The sequence below is a fragment of the Neovison vison genome, chromosome 10 (assembly GCF_020171115.1).
Source record: "Neovison vison isolate M4711 chromosome 10, ASM_NN_V1, whole genome shotgun sequence".
Lineage (NCBI taxonomy): Eukaryota > Metazoa > Chordata > Mammalia > Carnivora > Mustelidae > Neogale > Neogale vison.
Window position 1 is genome coordinate 61,805,349 of NC_058100.1, and position 20,331 is coordinate 61,825,679.

Here is a 20,331-nt window from a genome sequence, read left to right on the forward strand (position 1 = left end):
CTCCCGGGACCCTCGGTGGCCGGCTAGTGCCGGGCTGGTGGCCGGTGGGTGGCCCACCGCGAAGCCCTGGCTCTCTCTCGACGTCACTTGCACCCCACCTTTGGAAAGCTGTCAGACTTTGTCACGTTCGCTTTCGTCCCCATCTGGAACGGGGCAGATGGCTTCACTGTCTTAGAAAAGGGAGCCAGCCAGGCCCGCGGGTGCCGTGGAAATCCCAGAACGCTGCCCAGCTGCCCGACTAAGAGCCTGAGCCCCGCCCACCGAGAGCACCGGGAAAGCAGGCTCCACGGTAAATATTGTTGGCCTTTATGTTATCAACAATCTGCCGATGAAGACAGGGGAAAACATGGCTGGAATGACATACTCCCAGGCGTGAGGGTGGATTTGGTTGATTTTCTTAGGAGTGAGGGGTGTGCTGCCCCAGGAAGCCTATCTGCAGAGACCATGTTGGGTGGGAATCGGCAGCAGGGGCCTTCTCCTCCCCGTGGCTTGTGTGTGTAGTCACTTAGTGTTTGAACACAGCTGTCCTGCACAGTGACCCACAACAAGCAGCTTAAGTAACCTCAGCATTCTTAGGGAGTGTCCCCGAGCAATGAATGACCCAGTCAGTATGATGTCCTATTTGAAGGTCAGGCACAAATAGGATGCTGTCCTCTTGCTCAGTGCCTGGAAAGGAGCCCTGGGGATGCTGATGCTGGCAGTGGCCACCCTGGGGAGCAGCCAGTGCCCCACCAGATGAGTGTGGCCGAGTCACTTTTCTCTGTGTTTACTCAGCCTGGCTGAGCGTTGACAAATCTGTCCAGGACCCATGGACCCCTGACTTGCTTCATCCTTGTTCTCGTGGGTAGAACACAGTGGCCAGCAACTTACCAGTGAGGCAGGCACAGCCAGTTACAGGGGACATGGTGGGGCAGGGCCGTGGGGGAAGTTCTGTGGTACTATGAACTGATCCCTTAATTGTGGGGTTGCAGGCAGGTTCCATGGGGTGCCAGAGGAAGGGTCCAGGCCAGAGCTAATTACTAAGCACACTTAAGCAGTCACCCGTGCCTCTCAGCCTCCACGGTACCCCCACCCTGAGTTGTCACGAGATTGTCCTGAGTGTGTCAGCTCTAAGCAAAGCAGGGAGTATTGAGTTGCTATGATCTGAATGCAAAGCTGGCCCTGCCAGGTTTTTGGCTTTGTATTTTTGGAAGAAAGACTTCTTAGGTGGTTGTGTCTAGCATCACAGAGCCTTCTTTGTTCATTTGCGTGCATGAGGAAGTTCAGCTTTGCTGAGTGTTGAAACCAGAATAGGCCTGCTTGTTCATTTCTGCATGCTTATAGACTCAGCAGAAAGCTCTGGAACGTGCAGTTCCTGGGTCCGGATGTGCTCATTTCGTGCTTCGTTTCGTGGAAAGGAATGCAGCAGGCAGGTCCAAACTTCAGTCTGGCTGCATGCTAGGGTGACTGCCAGTGCCGGCTTTGCAGCCCTCAGCCCGTGTGTGCTTTGCTCTGCAGGGCTCACTCCAGGCTGCGGCACTGTTCCTGCCCTCCAGAGGCTCCAGGTTCAGGGTCATCCCTTGTGAGAGCGGCTGAGCGCAAAATTGTGTGCTGTCATTTGCTGGTTGAAAGACAGCCAGTGTGGGCTGCTCAAGACAGCAGGGCTGTGGGGAGCTACTTGTCTTCCTCGGGATTTAGAAATGGCAGTCAGGGACTGCGCCGGGCAGGGGAAGAAGGCCCAAGGATAATATTTGAAGGCTACGGATACTTACAAAGGCCCTTACTGTCAGCCATGTGCAGTCCAGATCTGCTGCCTCCCTTTCCAGCTTTGGCCACTCTCTTTGTGTCTCCTGACATGCTGACCTTCCAGAAGGTTTTTTTTTTTGTATGCCTCACTTTCCTTACATTGTTGGGTCCCCCAATAATGGGTCCGTGATTAAAGGAGCGAGACTGATACAAAGCAAAGGTCAAGCAAAACTTTTTTTCACGCCAAGCATCAAGAATCAAACTGACCGTCAAACAGACCGGTCGGGGCCGCCCCTTACAGAGAGGACCACCCCTATCTGTTTCACCGACTAACTTTTATAGAGCAAAGGCCACGTGGTTGGGCCTGGCCACACATAGGTGGTCAATGAAATTGTAACACACAGAGAAAGCTGCACAGTCATGCTAGGTGACCAATTGAATTACAATTTACCCTAGTAGACATTTGAACCAGCCTATCACCTTGGTCAGAATTGGCACCCAAAAGGTGCCCAAAGGGCGGGGCCCATACCCCTGGTAGCTAGGAGACAGTATGCGCCCCCACTGATTGAATACCTCAACCTGGCTTGGCCCACCCTTGTATTTGGGCTTTGTTACCTGGGACTGGTTTCTGGGACTTGTTCTTAAGTTCCCCTGGGTAGGGGGCAGGGGGCAGAGTCAATTTAAGTTTTACAACAAAATGGCAGTTCAACTGGGGTGGGGCTGCTCTGGTTGAATAGGCCCTTACAGCATTTGCTCTCCTGCCCAGGATGTCCTGTTGGGTAATCCTCAGCAGGTCAGAGGGTACCTTCTCCAATGAAGACAGGCAGAGCTGGAGAGCCCCTTTTTTGGCTTCCATTGCTCTCTGCATGGACCTCTGTAGGTGCTCTTGCCCCAACCCCCCCCCCAATTGCCCTTCAGACGGGAGGGGTCTTTGCCCCACTTCCTGCAGCAGGGCCACGTCTCCCTCATCTAGGGACCCTCTGAGCCACTGCTGGTGTTGGCACAGAGCAAGCATTTGGTAAATAATCCTTGGTTGCAGCCCAGCCACACACAGGACACCGGGAAGTGCCTTGCCCACTCGGTGCAGAAAGTGTGGGCTGAGCACTCTTCCTGGGACTGTGAGACTGGGTACATTTAGTGGAGCCAGACCCCAGGGGGCTTGAGGAGTTTGTGTTCAGTGCAGCAGCAGGAGTACAAACCCCAGAAGCCCCCACAGCCCCCAGGACAGAATGCAGGTCCTTCTTGGCAGCAGAATAGCCTGTCTAGCCCCAGCCCCTCCTGTCCCACAAGCTCACAGCTGCACCTTCCTGGCCACTCTGCCCATGGGGGCCTGGGCTCCCTCCCACCCTTGACCATGCTGCTTGGCAGCCTCTGTGGAGACGGCTCCCTGCTCTCCCTGGCTGACGGCTCCTGTGGCGGAGCATGGTGGTGTCACGAGAGACGGGTCCACTGACATGCTTCTTACTCTGAGTCCAGGTGAGGCCAGAGCCAGAGCCAGTTACTTGGGAGCATGAGTGCTGGGGATAATCCAACCTGTGGGAGCAAAGGGGATCCATGAGCCAGGGGGTGGGGGGAGGAGAAGGGAGAGGTGGAAAATGGAATGACAGAAAGATGGGATGAAAGTCAAGGATGACAAAGGAGGAGGCACTGCAAGAAGAAACAGGGGTCCAAGAGTCCATGCTACAGAAGACACTGGGGAGATTCAGACAAGAATCGAGGAGGAGGTGGGCACCCCTAGGGAAGGGGGGGCCAGCAGGGGGCACCCGTAGGGAAGGTGGGGGGCCAGTAGAGGCCAGCTAACAGGCAGTGGAGACAAGGGGCCCTTCTAAGGCTCCCTGTCTGAGGAACTGGCCCTGAAGGGAGCAGTGATCCAATCAGGAGAAGATGCTGTTTGTCTTAATGATAAGAGATCTGACCTCTGTTGGGGAAACAAAAGTGGGAAGACCCTGCAAGCTTCTCCAGCCACACACCTGGCTTCCAGGTCACCCTCATCATGATAAGCATACAGAAAGGGGACAAGGGAAATTAAACTTGTCAAGGATGCCCCGATGGTGGCCATAGGAGGACAAGAACCTGGCTTTCCCCTCTCCCCGCCTAGGGCTTTGGCCCTGCGGTCCTGCATCTTGGAAGTTATCACCCACAGCTAATTGGAGCCAAGTCTCTGGCCAAGTCCACCCCACCCAGAATGGAGCCCAGCCTCGGGCAGTCAGCCCAGGGTGGATCCCACCTCATGAACCTCCCTAGGGTTGAGAGTAGGGGTGTGTTCCCCAGCCGCCCCTGTTCCCAGTCCTTTCAGAGCCACCAGTGAAATCTTCCCTCCCACATTCCTCCCCGCCCCTGGCTGGGGAGACCCTGGACTCTTCCTCCTGGCCTGGCTCCCCCCTCACCCTCCCTTCTCAAGTGCTGTGTAATCTCTCTTCACATTTCCATTCTCCTAGTCTAACAGATCAAAGTTTAATAGGTTTTCCTTCCCTGTGCCTCCTGACAGCTGCCTCAATTTACATCACAATGACGATAATTTCTGCCTTTGCAGAGATCTGTCATTACTTCAGGGGATGCAATGGGGCACTTCTCAGCTTTCTGTTGGGGGCTTTGGCTCCAGACCTTGCAGCTGCCCCTCCAGGCAATTTGTTTGGCCACCTGCACGCTGACTTTACCAAGTTGCATTTGGGGGCACTGTAAGAGCCTCAGACGTGAATTTTCTGCAGACGGAGAGGGATATTCAGTTCCTTGGTGAGCTCTCTATTCTCAAGGAGTTTAAAGGGGGTCCTGCTAGTTGTTGGTCTTTAAAAATCACCCAAATGGAATTACTTTCTTCAGTCAGATGTTTTAAACCTGTACTAAGGAATGTGTAATGAACAGACTGAAGAGAAGCCATTTTGTTGGGTTTGCAACATACTGTCTTCAGAATATGGGTGCCTCTTCTTCAAAGAGCTGGAGCAAATAATCCTAAAATTTGTATGGAATCAGAAGAGACCCCGAATCGCTAAGGAAATGTTGAAAAACAAAAATAAAGCTGGCGGCATCACCTTACCTGATTTCAAGCTTTATTACAAAGCTGTGATCACCAAGACAGCATGGTACTGGCATAAAAACAGACACATAGACCAGTGGAACAGAGTAGAGAGCCCTGATATGGACCCTCAACTCTATGGTCAATTAATCTTCGACAAAACAGCAAAAAATATACAGTGGAAAAAAGACAGTCTCTTCAATAAATGGTGCTGGGAAAACTGGACAGCTATATGTAGAAGAATGAAACTCGACCATTCTCTTACACCGTACACAAAGATCAACTCAAAATGGATAAAAGACCTCAACGTGAGACAGGAATCTATCAGAATCTTAGAGGAGAACATAGGCAGTAATCTCTTTGATATCAGCCACAGCAACTTCTTTCAAGATACGTCTCCAAAGGCAAAGGAAACAAAAGCGAAAATAAACTTCTGGGACTTCATCAAAATCAAAAGCTTCTGCACAGCAAAGGAAACAGTCAAAAAAACAAAGAGGCAGCCCACGGAATGGGAGAAGATATTTGCAAATGACAGTACAGACAAAAGGTTGATATCCAGGATCTATAATGAACTCCTCAAACTCAACCCACACGAAACAGACAAACACATCAAAAAATGGGCAGAAGATATGAACAGACACTTCTCCAATCAAGACATACAAATGGCTATCAGACACATGAAAAAATGCTCATCATCATTAGCCCTCAGGGAGATTCAAATTAAAACCACATTGAGATATCACCTTACACCAGTTAGAATGGCCAAAATTAACAAAACAGGAAACAACATGTGTTGGAGAGGATGTGGAGAAAGGGGAACCCTCTTCCACTGTTGGTGGGAATGCAAGTTGGTGCAGCCTCTTTGGAGAACAGTGTGGAGATTCCTCAAGAAATTAAAAATAGAGCTTCCCTATGACCCTGCAATTGCACTCCTGGGTATTTACCCCAAAGATACAGATGTCGTGAAAAGAAGGGCCATCTGTACCCCAATGTTTATAGCAGCAATGGCCACAGTCGCCAAACTATGGAAAGAACCAAGATGCCCTTCAACGGATGAATGGATAAGGAAGATGTGGTCCATATACACTATGGAGTATTATGCCTCCATCAGAAAGGACGAATATCCAACTTTTGTAGCAACATGGACAGGACTGGAAGAGATTATGCTGAGTGAAATTAGTCAAGCAGAGAGAGTCAATTATCATATGGTTTCACTCATTTGTGGAGCATAACCAATAGCATGGAGGACAAAGGGCGTTAGAGAGGAGTAGGGAATTTGGGTAAATTGGAAGGGGAGGTGAACCATGAGAGACTATGGACTCTGAAAAAACAGTCTGAAAAACAGTTTGAAGTGGCGGGGGGGTGGGAGGTTGGGGTACCAGGTGGTGGGTATTATAGAGGGCACAGCTTGCATGGAGCACTGGGTGTGGTGAAAAAATAATGAATACTGTTTTTCTGAAAATAAATAAATTGGGAAAAAAAAAAAAAGAATATGGGTGCCTCTGCATGCCTCAGTGGTGTGGAGGGGACCACCACTGAAGACATTAAAGGCCATCAGGCAAGATTTTACATAACTTCCTGAAGACATTAAAGGCCATCAGGCAAGATTTTACATAACTTCCTGTGAGGGCGGAAAAGGAAAGCAGCAGATCGCTCCAGTATTGGGAGAAGCTCCGTTTCCTTCTCAGTGCTCTCCTTCGGTGGTTCCTAAAGGGAGTGCGTTTCCAGCGAGGTGCCCTCGGATAAATGATGTCTGTGTACTTAGGCAAGAAGCGTTAACGGGTTTCGTGTCAGTAACCGGTTGCTCTGGGTTGGGCACCGGGGTGTCCCTGGGGAAGTACACTTTCTGTCGCCAGTGCAAGGATGATTGCACTGGTGCTCAGAGAGGCTAGGTGCTTGCTTGCTCCAGGTCACACGTCCATTAAACTGGGAGCCAGCACTTGAATCCAGCTGCAAACTTGGTCCTCGTTCCGATTCTCCCAGCCCATCAGATGTAGAGCTCCGAGCGCGCGTGGGCGGGGTGGACAGTCCCTTCTGAGACCGGGCTGGGGAAGAAGACATCCGGGTGGGAGCGAGCCCCGCTCCCCGTGCGCCCCCGCCCCTGCGGGCCCGCGGAGCCCGCCTCTGCCGCCCCCTGCCGGTAGGCTGGGGGAGCGTCCCGCGCACCTGTGTGCTCCGCTGCGCCTGAACCCGTGAGGCTTGTCCCACCCCCTCCAAGAGGCTTCAACTGATCCCCGTTTGCAACCATTTGATGCTACACCTTCAGGGCTGCGAAGAGTTGGGGGCGAACTCAGAAGTGATCCCGCAGCATCTCGTCAACAGTGAGCAGTGACGGAGGACAAGTCACTTGCCACTTAGGCTGCCGTGGTGGGTCGGGGAACCCGCCCGGTTAGGATCTCCTGGAGGCTTGCTCCAAGGGCGGAGTCTCAGCTCCCAGCCCAGCCTGCTGACTTAACCAGCTTAACCAGCAAGGTCTCCATGTGATTTCTGTGCAGAGCACCCACTGGGGCTCTCTACCTGCTTCCCCGTGTATTCCGCTTCGGGTATTTTGGAAGATCAAAATGATGACTAAGTTTGCTGGATGTAAGCCCCAGTCCCCAGTGTAACAGCTGTGTGAGCTGGAGCAAGCGCCAGGCCTCTCTGAGCATGGGTGAGATCGGTCTGCAGAGAGGCCAAGCGCCAGACGTCTCCCACCGGCAGGACCCCTCCTTCTCCATCTGAGCCCTGGTGGTGTCCTCCTCAGTGTTGCCTCACTCGGCCCTAACTTACCTTGCTGGCCTACTTAGAAATGTCCCACTCTGATGGCAACCTTCGCATTTGCCCCAGAAACCCGCAAGTCCCGCGCTCACCACTGTTCAGAGCGCTTACACTGTGTCCCTGGCTTGGTTGAACCTCAGTCGCCAAATGCCCGCGGGGATTTCATGGACGGTCCCACAAGACCCTTCCTCAGCACCGCTCAGATTCGTTGAGGAATGCTTTTGATTGTGAAAGGGTAGAGTTTCCCTCTCTTGGGTGCCAGGGAAGCAAGTTGCCTGCCTGCCTGGCTCCGGCAGCCACCTTCTGAACAGGGGCTGGGCCCGAGGTTTCCAGGAACCTTCAGCTCTCAAGTTCCACGTGCCTTGACTCACAAAACGGTCTTGGTTTTTTCCAATTAAAATTCCGCTCCATAAGAGACCCAGCTGTAATTGCGAATTCCTCCACAAAGACAATCGCTGTATGGCATAGCAAAACAGTACACAGTGGCCTCCGGGAGGCTCTGTTCCTTGAGCATCCGACTTGGTTTCTGCTCAGGTCATGAAATTGAGCCCCGTGTCCTGCTCTGTGCTCAGTGCGGAGTCTGCTTGAGATTCTCTCTCCCTCTCCCTCTGCCCCTCCCCACTGCTCATGCGTGTGTGCTCTCTCTCTCTCTCGAAATAAATAAATAAATACAATCTTTAAAAAGCAAAAAAGAAAAGAAAAACACGTGCATAACGTTTTCTGTTTCTCCTCCTTAATTAGCTTCTCTCCTTTAGGAAAAGCAAAGCCCTTTCTTCTGATTTTACCAAATTAGCTGACCACCCCCATCACTGATGAAGCTCCTGTGGTCTCGGGAACAGAAGCAGTGGAACGGTCGGGGGTCTGGGCCCCTAGAATAAGGAGGCCATGTCTGGAGCTCCCTGTGTTAGGCCTGGGAGGTGAGTGCTCCTGATGGAAATAAATCTTCAGAGAATCAGCAGGGAATATTACTGGGGTGTTTAAGCTACGCTACTTCAGGTATATAGCATGAATAAAAATGGGGTCCCTGCCCTCAAGGATTGTGCACTCTTGGCGGTCAGGCATGACATAATGAATATGTTGTCATACGGGTGTGATTGGCACATCAGGGCAGGGAGATAAAATGGGGCCAGAGGGGTGTGAGGATTGTTTGGTAGGGGAGCTGGCCCTGGATGAGCCCATGGGACGGACAGAAGCCCTCCAAGCCTGGGGTCCAGCCTCAGCAGGGAACTTGGGTGGAGGATAGGTCCCAGGACTGCAGCCTAGGTCTGGGGCAGAGGCCCAGACTGCCACCAGGTGGGCAGGCTGGCTGAGTTCATCCACAGTCCGTGGCAACTGGCCCCGAAGCCTTCAGCCCCCAAGAGTATGACCTCCAGGGGCACAAGGAGCCAGTGAGGCTGCTGACCAGAGCTGAGTGAGAGGGGCGTGTGTCACTGGGGGACCAGCTGGGAGGTCTCCGCCCTGCCCAGGTGGGGGTGGGGGCAGAGCCATGTCCAGAGGGGAGGGGAGTCGATGCTGGCAGTGTCCTGGGGTGAATCTCGCAGGACTGGCCACCAGCTGCACCGAGTTCACACTGGAGGCTTCTCCCAGTCTGACCTTGCCTATTGCTCTAGGGTTGAAGAATATGTAGGCTGAAGATGGAAATACACAACAAGGATTAGGAATGGTCAAATGGGCTTGGAATTTGGAGGGGTGCTACAGGTGCCCAGAGGGATATTTCCAGCTGTGCCCAGACGAGCGGGAAGAACAAGGGACAGACTCACTCTCGGATGCTGATGGTGTAGCGCTCACAGGTAAGTGCTCCCTGCCAGGAGGGACATGACCGGACCAGCTCCTGCCCAGACCAATCCTTTCAGGGACTCAGAGGATGCACACCAGTCCCCAGCACGCTGGCAACAGTGCCTGTGCGGGTGGGGGAGGGGGGAGTGGTGGCCTCAGAGCAGGAGGGATGGCCCAGAGGCGGGATGAGGCAAATTCAGTCACTCAGGGGACACCTGCCACATGGTACGTCCTGGCTGCTGGCAGCGTGGCAGAGAACCAAAGAGAGGACACCTGTCCTCAGCAGCAGAATTCTGATTTACAGAAAGATGGCTTTTGGAAAGACATGGCCCTCAGGACAGCATGGCCTCCCAGGTGCCCCCTGGGAGGTTTGTGTCTTCGGGATGCCGTGTTTTGCTGGTAAACACGCATGTCCTTTGACTCCACTTGGTGTCCTGGCCTCGAGCCTTTGTGCAAGGTGGACCCAGCCCTCCACCCCTGCCTTCAGATACAGTTCGGGATTTTCCCTGCTACGTGAACTCTGGAGAAACTCTCGCCATCCCCATTTGGAAATGAACTTAGTGTTTTTCTCAGTGAGACCTCTGTGCCTGCCCGCTGTGGGCCACCACCAGCCCAGCTCAGACTCCGGGTGCTTACGGGGCCCAGGACCAAGAGGGTCTGTGAAGGATTGAGGGGCCCCCCTGGCTGGGGCTAAGTGTGAAGACGTGCCCAGAACTCATCTGAGCTTAGCCAGCCTGTCTGCTGTCCCAGCCATTAGCTCAGGAAAGGGCACTTGCTCCTTTAATGGCTGGGATCAAAGCTAAGTGGATTCGACTGAAATGGGAGGGCTGCTGGCCCTCTTCCCCCCAGTCTCATTATCATAATTAACAGTGCTTGGCAGGGGTGATGGGCTGCACTGACCGTGCCACTCCCACGGCCCTCAGAGTCCAGACCCCAGCTAGCTCACGTACATGGACTCACGCTGTCTCTGGCCTCTGTGACTGGGCATGATGTCCTCGAGGATCGCCAGGTCACACCGAGCATTGGTATCTCCTCTGCATCAAGACTGACTCGGACATTGTGTGGATGCCACGTCTTGTCAACCTACTCATCTGTCAGTGGACGTCCCCACTGTCCCCAGACCAACTAAACCATCTCTTCGTGCGGACCCATGTACCTGTACTGTTTTCACGTCTCTGGTGATTTCAAAGGACAGCTGAGTTCAAGCACCCTCCATCTATACCAGGGAGTCTCCGGTTTGCGTGTGCAGAAAATTCAACCTTGTGGAGAGTCCAGAGGCCTGTTGTAAGGCTGTGTCCTGTCCCTGGACTTCCTCCTCTGGGCTCCCCAGGGACTCTGACCTGCCATCCTGGGAGAGACTTTCCTTGCTTGTCTGTCCCTTGTTGAAGTGGAAGCACACCAGGGCTGGGGAACAGATGCACCCAGGTCCCTGAGCCTCTGAGATCTTGAGTCCACGCCAGACCCAGCAGGTCCCCGAGCCCATCCTGCAGGCTCACCAGGCTCCCAGACACACGGCAGCTTCTACCTTTCCTGAACTGGAACCCTTACCCTTGAGCTGGAGCACAGTCCCTACTGATGTAGTGCGTGATATGAATAACCATCTCGTTTGATTCACGTGCTAGGAGGTGCGGATTTCATGTGAGCTTGTGAGTAGTTTCTTAGGTTTTTTTTTTTTTTTTTTAAAGATTTTATTTATTTATTTGACAGAGAGAAATCACAAGTAGACAGAGAGGCAGACAGAGAGAGACAGAGAGGGAAGCAGGCTCCCTGCTGAGCAGAGAGCCCGATGCGGGACTCGATCCCAGGACCCTGAGATCATGACCTGAGCCGAAGGCAGCGGCTTAACCCACTGAGCCACCCAGGCGCCCAGTTTCTTAGGTTTAAATGAAGAAAACCGGGCCCAGCTGAGCCACCCCACATTTGAATAAACGCGACACACTTGGCAACCTGTCACGGACCTTGGTTCCCCACCCACATCTGCTGTCACAGCGGTCCACCTGCTTCCAGGGATCCCTTGTGCCCCCTGTCTCCCTCAGTTCAGTGCAAGCCTGGGACACAGGCTCTGCGGCCCTGAATGTGGAGGTGGCCTACTGTCCTGTGTCTTTCACAGCTATATAACACCTCTGTGACTGTGCTACCTTCTCTCTATCAGGTTGTTTTTAGGTACCAAAGGGGAAGATTTAGATGCTAGCCCCCTCTCCCCAGAATCCCTGTTTCTGTTGCGTGAATTTGTGTAGCATGGGATTCTGGGGGGAGGAACGCGTGTGTTGCCGGATGCACACACCATTAACACCGTAAGCCTTGTCCATCTTGGGCTCTGTAATGATTCAGGAGCGCATGTCCGTGTCCTGCACCTGCCGCTCCCAGCAGCTCTAGGTGTCCGCTCTCTGCAACAGAGCCTGGGGAGAAGTGAGCGGGTCCTCTGAACTTTGCTCCACGCGCACACACCCTTCCTGCTCCCCCTGCTTTGCCCCACGTAGAGGCCCTTGGTCTTCTGTCTCGGATTGTCCACACCTGCTGTCGCGTGCTGCCTGCCACCTTCTCATGGACGTCTGATGGGGTCTGGAGCAACTTCGCAGCTTGCTTCTCGTTGTTAGATTCGACATGCCCTACAACAGGACCTGTTCAAATTTACTTCAACCCACGTTGGCTTCTGGCTCCCATTCCAGGACCCTCCACTTGGGCAGTCACACATCCCCACGCCTGTCGGCTTACCTGTCCTGGAGCTTGACCCCCAAAGCCCCCTTCAGAGGTAGAAATGTAGTGTTTCACACCTTCCTGCATTTCATACGATAATCGGTCTGCATAGTCCCTTTGTGGTACAACATACGCCTAAATAATTTTCTTTAAAATCTGGCCTTACCCATCTCACTGTACCATAGACTTGACAGCTCAGCATCTTGGAGTGTGTTGCGTGGGGCTCCGGTATAGCCCTCGTTACTGCCACAAGTTCAGGGCCAAGCTCTGAAACACGCATTTGGGGGATGACTCCAGGCAAGCAGTTGCCTGGAACAAGGCAAAATCGAAACTAGAAAATTGGACTCTGTTATTCTGAGCCAGTGTTCTTGCTTGCGTGTCTCTGCAGGGGTTTTTCTGTCTGGTTACATAAGACAAGAATTCATTCTGATGTTGGAACAAAATAGCAGCTGTGAGACAGTCAGCAGTGTGGGGGTCGAGTGAGCTCTTCCTACAAATACTGCTGGTTTGGTACCGGGACACATTTGTCTTATACTCACTAAAAATCCTCATTTGTGAAATCAAAGTTTCTATTCTGTTCAAGGACAAAGGTTGGCAAACTGCGGTATTCGGACTGCAAAGCCTGAAATATTTACTACCATCTGGCCCTTTGTAGAACTTTTTTAAAAAACATTTTTAAAGGATTTTTTTAAAGGTTTTTTTTTTTTTTTTTACTTACGCATTTGAGAGAGAAAGACAGAGAGGGAGTGAAAGCTTGAGCAGGGGGGAGGGTCAAAGGCAAAGGGAGAAGGAGGCTCTCCACCGAGCAGGAAGCCCAGTGTGGGGCTCGATACCAGAACCCTGGGATCATGACCTGAGCCAAAGGCACACGCCTAATGGACTGAGCCACCCAGGCGTCTCTGCAGAACGTTTTCTGAGCCCTGTTCTGGAAGGTGAAATGTGCTGGTTGGTCCACGTGAGTGATGACCTGGAAGGAGCCAACGTCAGGAGGTCTGTGAACCCCCGAAGCTAGGGGCAGTTTGGTTTGTTATGTGTATATGCATTTTTGGAGATCAAGGAATCAGAGCTATGGGAGTCTCAAAGGGTCCATGATCTCAAAGTATTAAGAACTACTGTAGAGTGTGGTCTGCGGCTGGGCAGGGAGGCTGGCGTACGTGTGTCCCTGCCTGTTGCTTTAGGGCCCTGTTCCCACTGTGAGACAGGAAGAAGGTTGCAGGAAACAGAGTGTGGTCTTCCCTAACCTCGTGTCTCCCACACCCTTCCTGTATTCTTCCTGTATCCTCCTTCTAAGCAGATTTGAGAATCTCTGTGTGTTTCTAGGAGAATCTGCCTCCTGAGAACCCAGATTCTGGAATCGCAGCCCGGAGCATGTGCCAGGAGGCACGATCCCGATGCAGGTTGCCACCAGAGACCCACAGTCTCTCGTCTCGTCTCCGTGAAGGTGCCAGGCTGCCCTTCCCTGGCTGGTTTGCTCAGGAATTGGGAAGGCAGGGATGGTGTTGTCCCAGAGCCGGTGCCTGCGCAGGGCTGGCGCTCTTCTGGAGCTGCTGTGGGGCCGTAACCCCACATCTGGCCTCACCCGTTCCTACTTGCTTTCTGGTGGGTCTCCACCTTATCTACTGAGATCACCCTGAACTTGAGTCCCACTTCCCAGAATGCAGGTGTGTCTACTGTAAACTCAAGGACACTGGCTCCAAGGCCCACCTGAACCCAGAAGAAATTCACCGAGGAAGGAAGAGGCAGTTCTGCTGTCAGGACTCCGTGAGATCATCCCTGCGAGAGAGAACCGCAAGCTACGTGGGTGGAGAGGCAAGGGAAGAACTTCCGGCTTTAATCATCCTGTGCCTCTGGTGAGCGGGGACAGGAGGGACTGGAAGCTTTGTCTCTGGGCCGCAGTGATGAACGCAGCCCAGAAAGCTGATGAATGCAGCTTTCTACGACAAATGTTTAAATCCCCAAACTTTTCCATTTTGAAATGGAATCACAGCTCTAATCTAATTCACCCATATGCCTAATTTTAATGAGATCAACATAAGGTGCCCTAACAGGAATATCCAAAAGAAATGAAAGGGAAAGTCATTTATGATGAATTAATAGAAGCTGCACACGAGGAGGCAAAATGAGTGATTTGGACTCTCCCCTTCATGTACTGGATTTAAGAGTCATAAGAAAATGCTCAATGGACATTCCTTAAACTTTTTTAAAAATTACATTTGACGTTTAGAAATGAGGGCTGAGTAAACTGGCTCACACACACGCGCACACACTTATGTGTGCACAGACACACGTGCACACATGTGCCTACAGACAGATGTGCGGCACCCTTGTGAACACGTGCACACACGCAGAGGTGAGTGCACACACTTGTGCACACGTGTGTGTGCATAAAGCACACATATGTATACACACACACATGCATGTGTACCCACACAGTTCCGGGCGTCCCCCCACCCCGGGGCCTGCGCACCATGAAGGGATTTTCCCGGAAGGGTGAATAAGTCCCCCTAAAGCTCCAAATGGTAAAGGTACAAGCTTCCTAGATTCACAAGGTGGTCATGTACCTGGAAAAGTCAGTATTTAGGAAAACAGTGCAAGCAACATGCCGTTGGCCCCGAGAAGAGAGTCAGGTTCTGAGGTGATTTTGAGCATGGGTTTCACCACTGTGGTGGCCTGGTGGGACAGCCCCCTCCTTGCTCCCTGGGAGGCTTCTGTCACCTCCTCTCCATGATCAGAACCCCCTGTAGCCTCCCACGTGCTCACGGGATGCTCTGGCCGAGGCGTCTTCCCCATCGGGAGCTCCTGTGTTTCCAGGACGATTCGTGGATAAAATGCAGTTTTCTTCTTAGCAGAGGCAGTTCCTTCCGCAGATCGCCAGTGGGGTGACTCATTCCCCTTTGTTTCTCCTTTTTAGCAGCACACATCCTTCCCAACGCTTGCTGCACTGACGGCAACATCGCCGACAGCAGACAAGGAAACCCGTGGCTGCACAAGGTGATTGAGGGCTTGGGATCGTGGCTTTCACAGAAACACACAGGCTAGTTTCCAGAGAGTCAGGGGTGGGGAGTTGTTGCAACTAGTGAGTGTGGGGAAAGACTCTTGAGGAAGTGTGGATGTGAGATCTACCCTTGGGAGCGGCATACAGGAAGCAGCACGTGCCAAGGTGCTGAGGTTGGACAGATTTGGAGGAGGCAGATGGAGCCCCATGTGACGGAACTCCCACATCAGACTCTGGGCCTCTCCTTTTCCTGTTCTTTCCTCGGGTTTTTGCTCAAAACATCACCGGGGAGGGCTTTCCTGGCCACTCCACAAACAGCTGCCGGCCCCTTGCCCTGGCAGTCCTGGTCTCCGTGCTCCCGGTAGATGGTTGATGTTCCTTCTTCAGCTGGGTGGCGCCCTTTTCCCACTTCCCTGCACTATAACAAGCCTGCGAGGAAGAGTGTGATCTGTTTGTTCACTCCCTCCTGTGTCCCAAACAGCGCCCAGCACATGGTGGACATGCAGATGATGCTCGGGAGACAGGCGGAGCCAGACTGCAGAAGTGGGAGGAGGGGAGCCGCCTGGGGAAGGCAAGGAGAGGCCAGAAGTGAGCGGGGATGGGCCCGGGGTGCGTGTGTGCAGGGGGTGTCTCCAGGCCACAGGGAGGGCGAGTGGCCCACGGGAGGTGAGGGGCCTCTGCTGCTGTGGCCCTGGTCCCCCGCCTCGGCTTCAGGTGGGAATGGCAGAGAAATGAGGGGCCCTGGTCGACAATCTCGCTCCGCGGAGTTCTTCCCCTTGATTAGTAAATGTGCGGTTTGGAGGCTTGGGGTCAACTCCGGCTCCACGCCCACTTCTGATTTGCTGTAATCTAGGTGTCTCAGCCTCAGGGTTTCCATGGAAACCACCACAGATCAACCCCAAGGCGGAGCAAAACCTCCGCAGAGTCAGAGTCCAGCGCCACAGGACGCTGTCAACGCGGCTGCGGGTTAACGCTCTGTGCAGACCCGCACCTGCTTCCTGTTCCCCTCCTACCTTCGCCCCATTTTCCATCCTGAGAGTCACAGAGTACTTCCTTCCTTTTGGAGGTTCCACAGAGAGCAGGCCAAATGCACCCCGGGCACAGGAGGTGGGGCCTCTCTCCACCTGGTATAGGGCTGGGGACACAAGCCAGATGCAAGTGGGGATGCCCTGACCTGAGACCTGCCCACCCCATCATGCAGGTCATGTTGACCTGCCATGTCTGATGCTCATGGAGGGTGAGGAGGACCAGTGTTTGTGTGATGCGACAGGCCATGTGTGTGTAGCGAGGGCAGAGGTGTGGACGGCCCATGCCCTGGGCAGGGTAGGTGGGGAGCTGCCACAGAGCCGTTGGCAGGGGAAGAGTGGTCCCTGGCAGGGGAGGGGGGAGGGGAACACAAATATGTCTCTGCCTGCTGTTTTCTTTAGCTTCCTCGGCAGACCTTGAATGAGTGATTGCATGAACGAGTGAATGAGAAACGGACTTGTTGTAAAGGTCAGGTATTTCTGAGGTGCTTAGAACAGTGCTCACCACCCTGCACCGCAGTGCAAGTCGGAGAGAAGAGCACCATCTACATGGACATGTAAGCCATGGCCACGCCTGCGGGGTCTCGGGGAGCTGGCGCGTCACGGGGGTGCCCCCCAGGCCCAGGGACCCAGTGCGATGCCTTGAGCTGGGACGGCTGTGTTTTCATCCTCCCTCCTTCCCCACAGGATCATGGGAGGCCACCTGGACCTTCTGTTGGGGGTAATGCTCGTGGTCAGCCCTGTGCAAACAATTCCTTCCTGCACCTCTGATGGCCAGAGGGCCTTGTATCGATCCTGCAACCTAACCCAGGTGCCGCCGGTCCCCAGCACCACCCAGATCCTCCTGCTTAGCTTCAACTATATCCGGAATGTGACAACCACGTCCTTCCCCTTCCTGGAGCAGCTGCAGCTGCTGGAGCTCGGGGCTCAGTTTACCCCCTTTACCATTGGCAGAGAGGCCTTCAGAAACCTGCCCAACCTCAGGGTCTTGGACCTGGGCAAGAGTCAGGTGGATTTCCTGGATCCCGATGCTTTCCAGGGGCTGCCCCGCCTGCAGGAACTTAGACTCTTCTATTGTGGTCTGTCCGATAAGACATTAAAAGATGGTTATTTCAGAAATTTGGAGTCTTTGTCTCGCCTGGACCTGTCCAAAAATCAGATTCAAAGCCTTAACCTTCACCCTTCATTCTGGGAATTAAATTCCCTGAAGTCCATTGATTTTTCCCTCAACCAGATACCCGTCGTGTGTGAACACGAGCTTCAGCCGCTGCAAGGGAAAACGCTCTCTCTGTTAAACCTCGCCGCCAATCAGCTGTACAGCAGGGGCTCCATGGACTGGGGCGCGTGCATGAACCCCTTCAAAAACATGGTCTTGGAGACCCTGGATGTTTCTGGCAATGGCTGGACTGCAGACATCACAGGCAACTTCAGCAGGGCTGTCAGCGGGAGCCAGATCTCCTCCCTGGTGCTGGCCCACCATATTATGGGGCCCGGGTTTGGCTTCCGGAACATCAGGGACCCCAACCGGGACACGTTCGCAGGCCTGGCCAGAAGCACGCTGCTGTGGCTGGACCTGTCCTATGGCTTCATCTTCTCCCTGAACTTCCGAGTCTTTGAGGCCCTTAAGGACTTGAAGCTTCTGCAGCTGGCCTACAACAAGATCAGCAGGATTGCAGAAGAAGCGTTTTATGGCCTCGACAGCCTCCAGGTTCTCAATATGTCCTACAACCTCCTGGGGGAGCTTTATGATTCTGATTTCTCTGGACTCCGTCAGGTAGCCTATATTGATCTCCAAAACAATCATATTGGGATCATTCAGAGCCAGACCTTCAGGTTCCTGAAAACGTTACAGACCTTGGATCTGCGGGACAATGCTCTTAAAACAATCTCTTTCCTGCCAAGCCTAGACACCATCTTCTTGGGTAGCAATAAGCTGGCGGCCTTGCCGGACATGGAGCTTAAAGCCAGCTTCATCCACTTGTCAGAAAACAGGCTGGAGGATCTGGACGATCTCTATTTCCTCCTACAGGTCCCCGGCCTCCAGGTCCTCATTCTGAATCAAAACCGCTTTTCCTCTTGCGGCCGTGCTCGTGGCCCGGCAGGGAGCCTCAGCCTGGAAACGCTTTTCCTTGGAAGAAACATGTTGCAGCTGGCCTGGGAAACCGGCTTCTGCTGGGATGTGTTCAAGGGACTTTCACGGCTCCGGGTCCTGTATCTGAACAATAACTACCTGACCTTCCTCCCACCGGGGGCCCTTGGCGATCTGAGTGCGCTGAGGGGTCTCGACCTCAGCTCCAACAGGCTGATGGCGCTTGCTCCTGGCGACCTGCCTGCCAACCTGGAGGTGCTGGACGTGTCCAGAAACCAGCTCCTGTCCCTGGACCCCAACCTGCTGGCGTCCCTCACCGCCGTGGACATAACACACAACAAGTTCATCTGTGAGTGTGACCTCCGTTCTCTCGTTGTTTGGCTCAACCAGACCAACGTCACCGTGCTTGGGTCTGGGGCAGACATCTCCTGCATGTACCCCAACGCACTCGCAGGGACCCCCCTCTCCTCTGTCTCCATGGAGGACTGTGATGAAGAGGAGGTCTTGGAGGCCCTACGGTTGTCTCTTTTCGTCTCCTCCATGGTGACCCTGACTCTGTTCCTCATGACAGTCTTCGTGTCTACCAAGCTCCGGGGCCTTTGCTTCGTCTGCTACAGGGCGGCCTGCGGACTGCTGCCCACGGTCCAGGCCGAGCGCCACGAGTCCGAGCCGTACAGATACGATGCATACCTCTGCTTCAGCGGCAGAGACTTTGCGTGGGTGCAGCGGGCTCTGCTCAGACACCTGGATGCTCAGTATAGTGCCCAGAACAGATTCAACCTGTGCTTTGAAGAAAGAGACTTTGTCCCGGGGCGGGAGCACATCGCCAACATCCAGGATGCCGTGTGGGGCAGCAGGAAGGTGGTCTGCCTCGTGAGCCGACACTTCCTCCGGGACGGGTGGTGCCTGGAAGCCTTTGCCTACGCCCAGAGCAGGTGTGTGTCTGATGCGGACGGTGCCCTCATCCTGGTGATCGTCGGGTCCCTGTCCCAGTACCAGCTGATGAAGCACCGGGGCATTGCAGGGTTTGTGCGGAAACGGCACTACCTGAGGTGGCCCGAGGACCTCCAGGACGTGGGCTGGTTCCTTCACACACTCTCCCAGCACATTCTGAAGAGAGAGAAGAACACCATCAGGGATGGGAGCATCCAGCTGCAGGCTGTGGTGACCGTCTCCTAGCCAAGGAGCATTTCCCCCTAATCTCACACCACGGATAACTCTTACTGTTTTGGGGTCCTGTTTTGGAGGGTTTTTTTTTTTTTTTTTTCTATTAGGAAAACAACATAGCTCTGAATTCTCATAGCCACATGATTCCTGGTCTCACTGACCCGGAAATGGAAAGGAATCCTGTTCTCTCCAGACTCACCGAACAGGACACACCTTCGTCATGGGAAGGGCACGAGGAGAGGCATCCCAGGTGGCTGAGAGCCTTTCTCTGGTGCTTGCTCAGTTGGCAAGGGGTGCTCTGTGCTCTGCACAACAACACTGAGGAGGAAGAATGGAAAAGAGGGTGTGTCTCCTGCTTTCACCGCAGGGACAATGCCCCTGCTGGGTGCCGGTCCTGCTCTGTCTGAGATAAGGACTGGCCCACAGAAGCTGGCTGGAGAGGACCTGGATCTTGTCGAGACCATAGCGCTCTCCCTGTTCCTCATGAGCTCTTCTTCACACGTGGTCTGTGTTCCCCTTCCTTCTCTCCCACACCCCGCTCATCCCCTGTGCTACATGGGGAGCCTGGTTCCAGGCCTGATTCTGCTGCTCAGGCACTGTGTGACCTCAAGCACATGACAACCCCTCTCTGGGCCTGCTTTTTTATCTACATGTCAGGTGCTATCTACCAAGGACCTCAGGCTTCTCAGATCTTCTCCTTAGTTAACTTGCTGGCCCCAAGGGCATGCGCACACAGAGGGGCCTTCTGGAGGCAGTCAAAACTTCTCTGAAGTTGTATTTTATTTTTTTTAATCTTAAAAGAAGTCTCTGTATATTTTGCATTCTGTCTTTTTGTGTGTTTATTTTAATACAGAAATGTTTTTCTGCAAAAATATTAAGAAAATTTAAACCAAGGAAGGTGTGCCAGAATATTGCCCGTGGCTTCACACACAGCCCCCTAAGCCCAGCAGCCCCAGCTCGGCTGCCATATTTGAGGGGTGCCCTTAGGCCAGGGGCCCAGTGTTCCAAAATGTCTTTCCTGTCCCCTGGCCCTAACTCCTCTGGAACACCCCCCCCCCCAAAACCCCGACCCTCCACCTCTTCCTTC

General features: G+C 53.5%; 1 protein-coding gene across 5 annotated transcripts; it reads left to right on the forward strand.

Moving 5' to 3' along the window:
- The first annotated feature begins 256 nt into the window (after positions 1-256).
- TLR5 (toll like receptor 5) lies at positions 257-20,056 on the forward strand. Of its 5 annotated transcripts, XM_044267442.1 has the most exons (8): positions 257-289; positions 8,251-8,412; positions 9,106-9,285; positions 13,289-13,409; positions 13,623-13,818; positions 14,880-14,959; positions 16,391-16,545; positions 16,676-20,056. In XM_044267442.1, exons 7-8 carry the CDS (start codon positions 16,538-16,540, stop codon positions 19,254-19,256), a joined length of 2,589 nt encoding a protein of 862 aa, XP_044123377.1. In that variant the 5' UTR covers positions 257-289; positions 8,251-8,412; positions 9,106-9,285; positions 13,289-13,409; positions 13,623-13,818; positions 14,880-14,959; positions 16,391-16,537; the 3' UTR covers positions 19,257-20,056. The 5 variants fall into 5 exon arrangements, with proteins under 5 accessions (XP_044123377.1, XP_044123379.1, XP_044123378.1 ...); XM_044267444.1 differs by lacking the exon at positions 257-289 and having other exon boundaries at positions 8,199-8,412; XM_044267443.1 differs by lacking the exons at positions 257-289; positions 8,251-8,412; positions 9,106-9,285 and adding an exon at positions 10,107-10,917.
- The last annotated feature ends 275 nt before the right edge of the window (positions 20,057-20,331 follow it).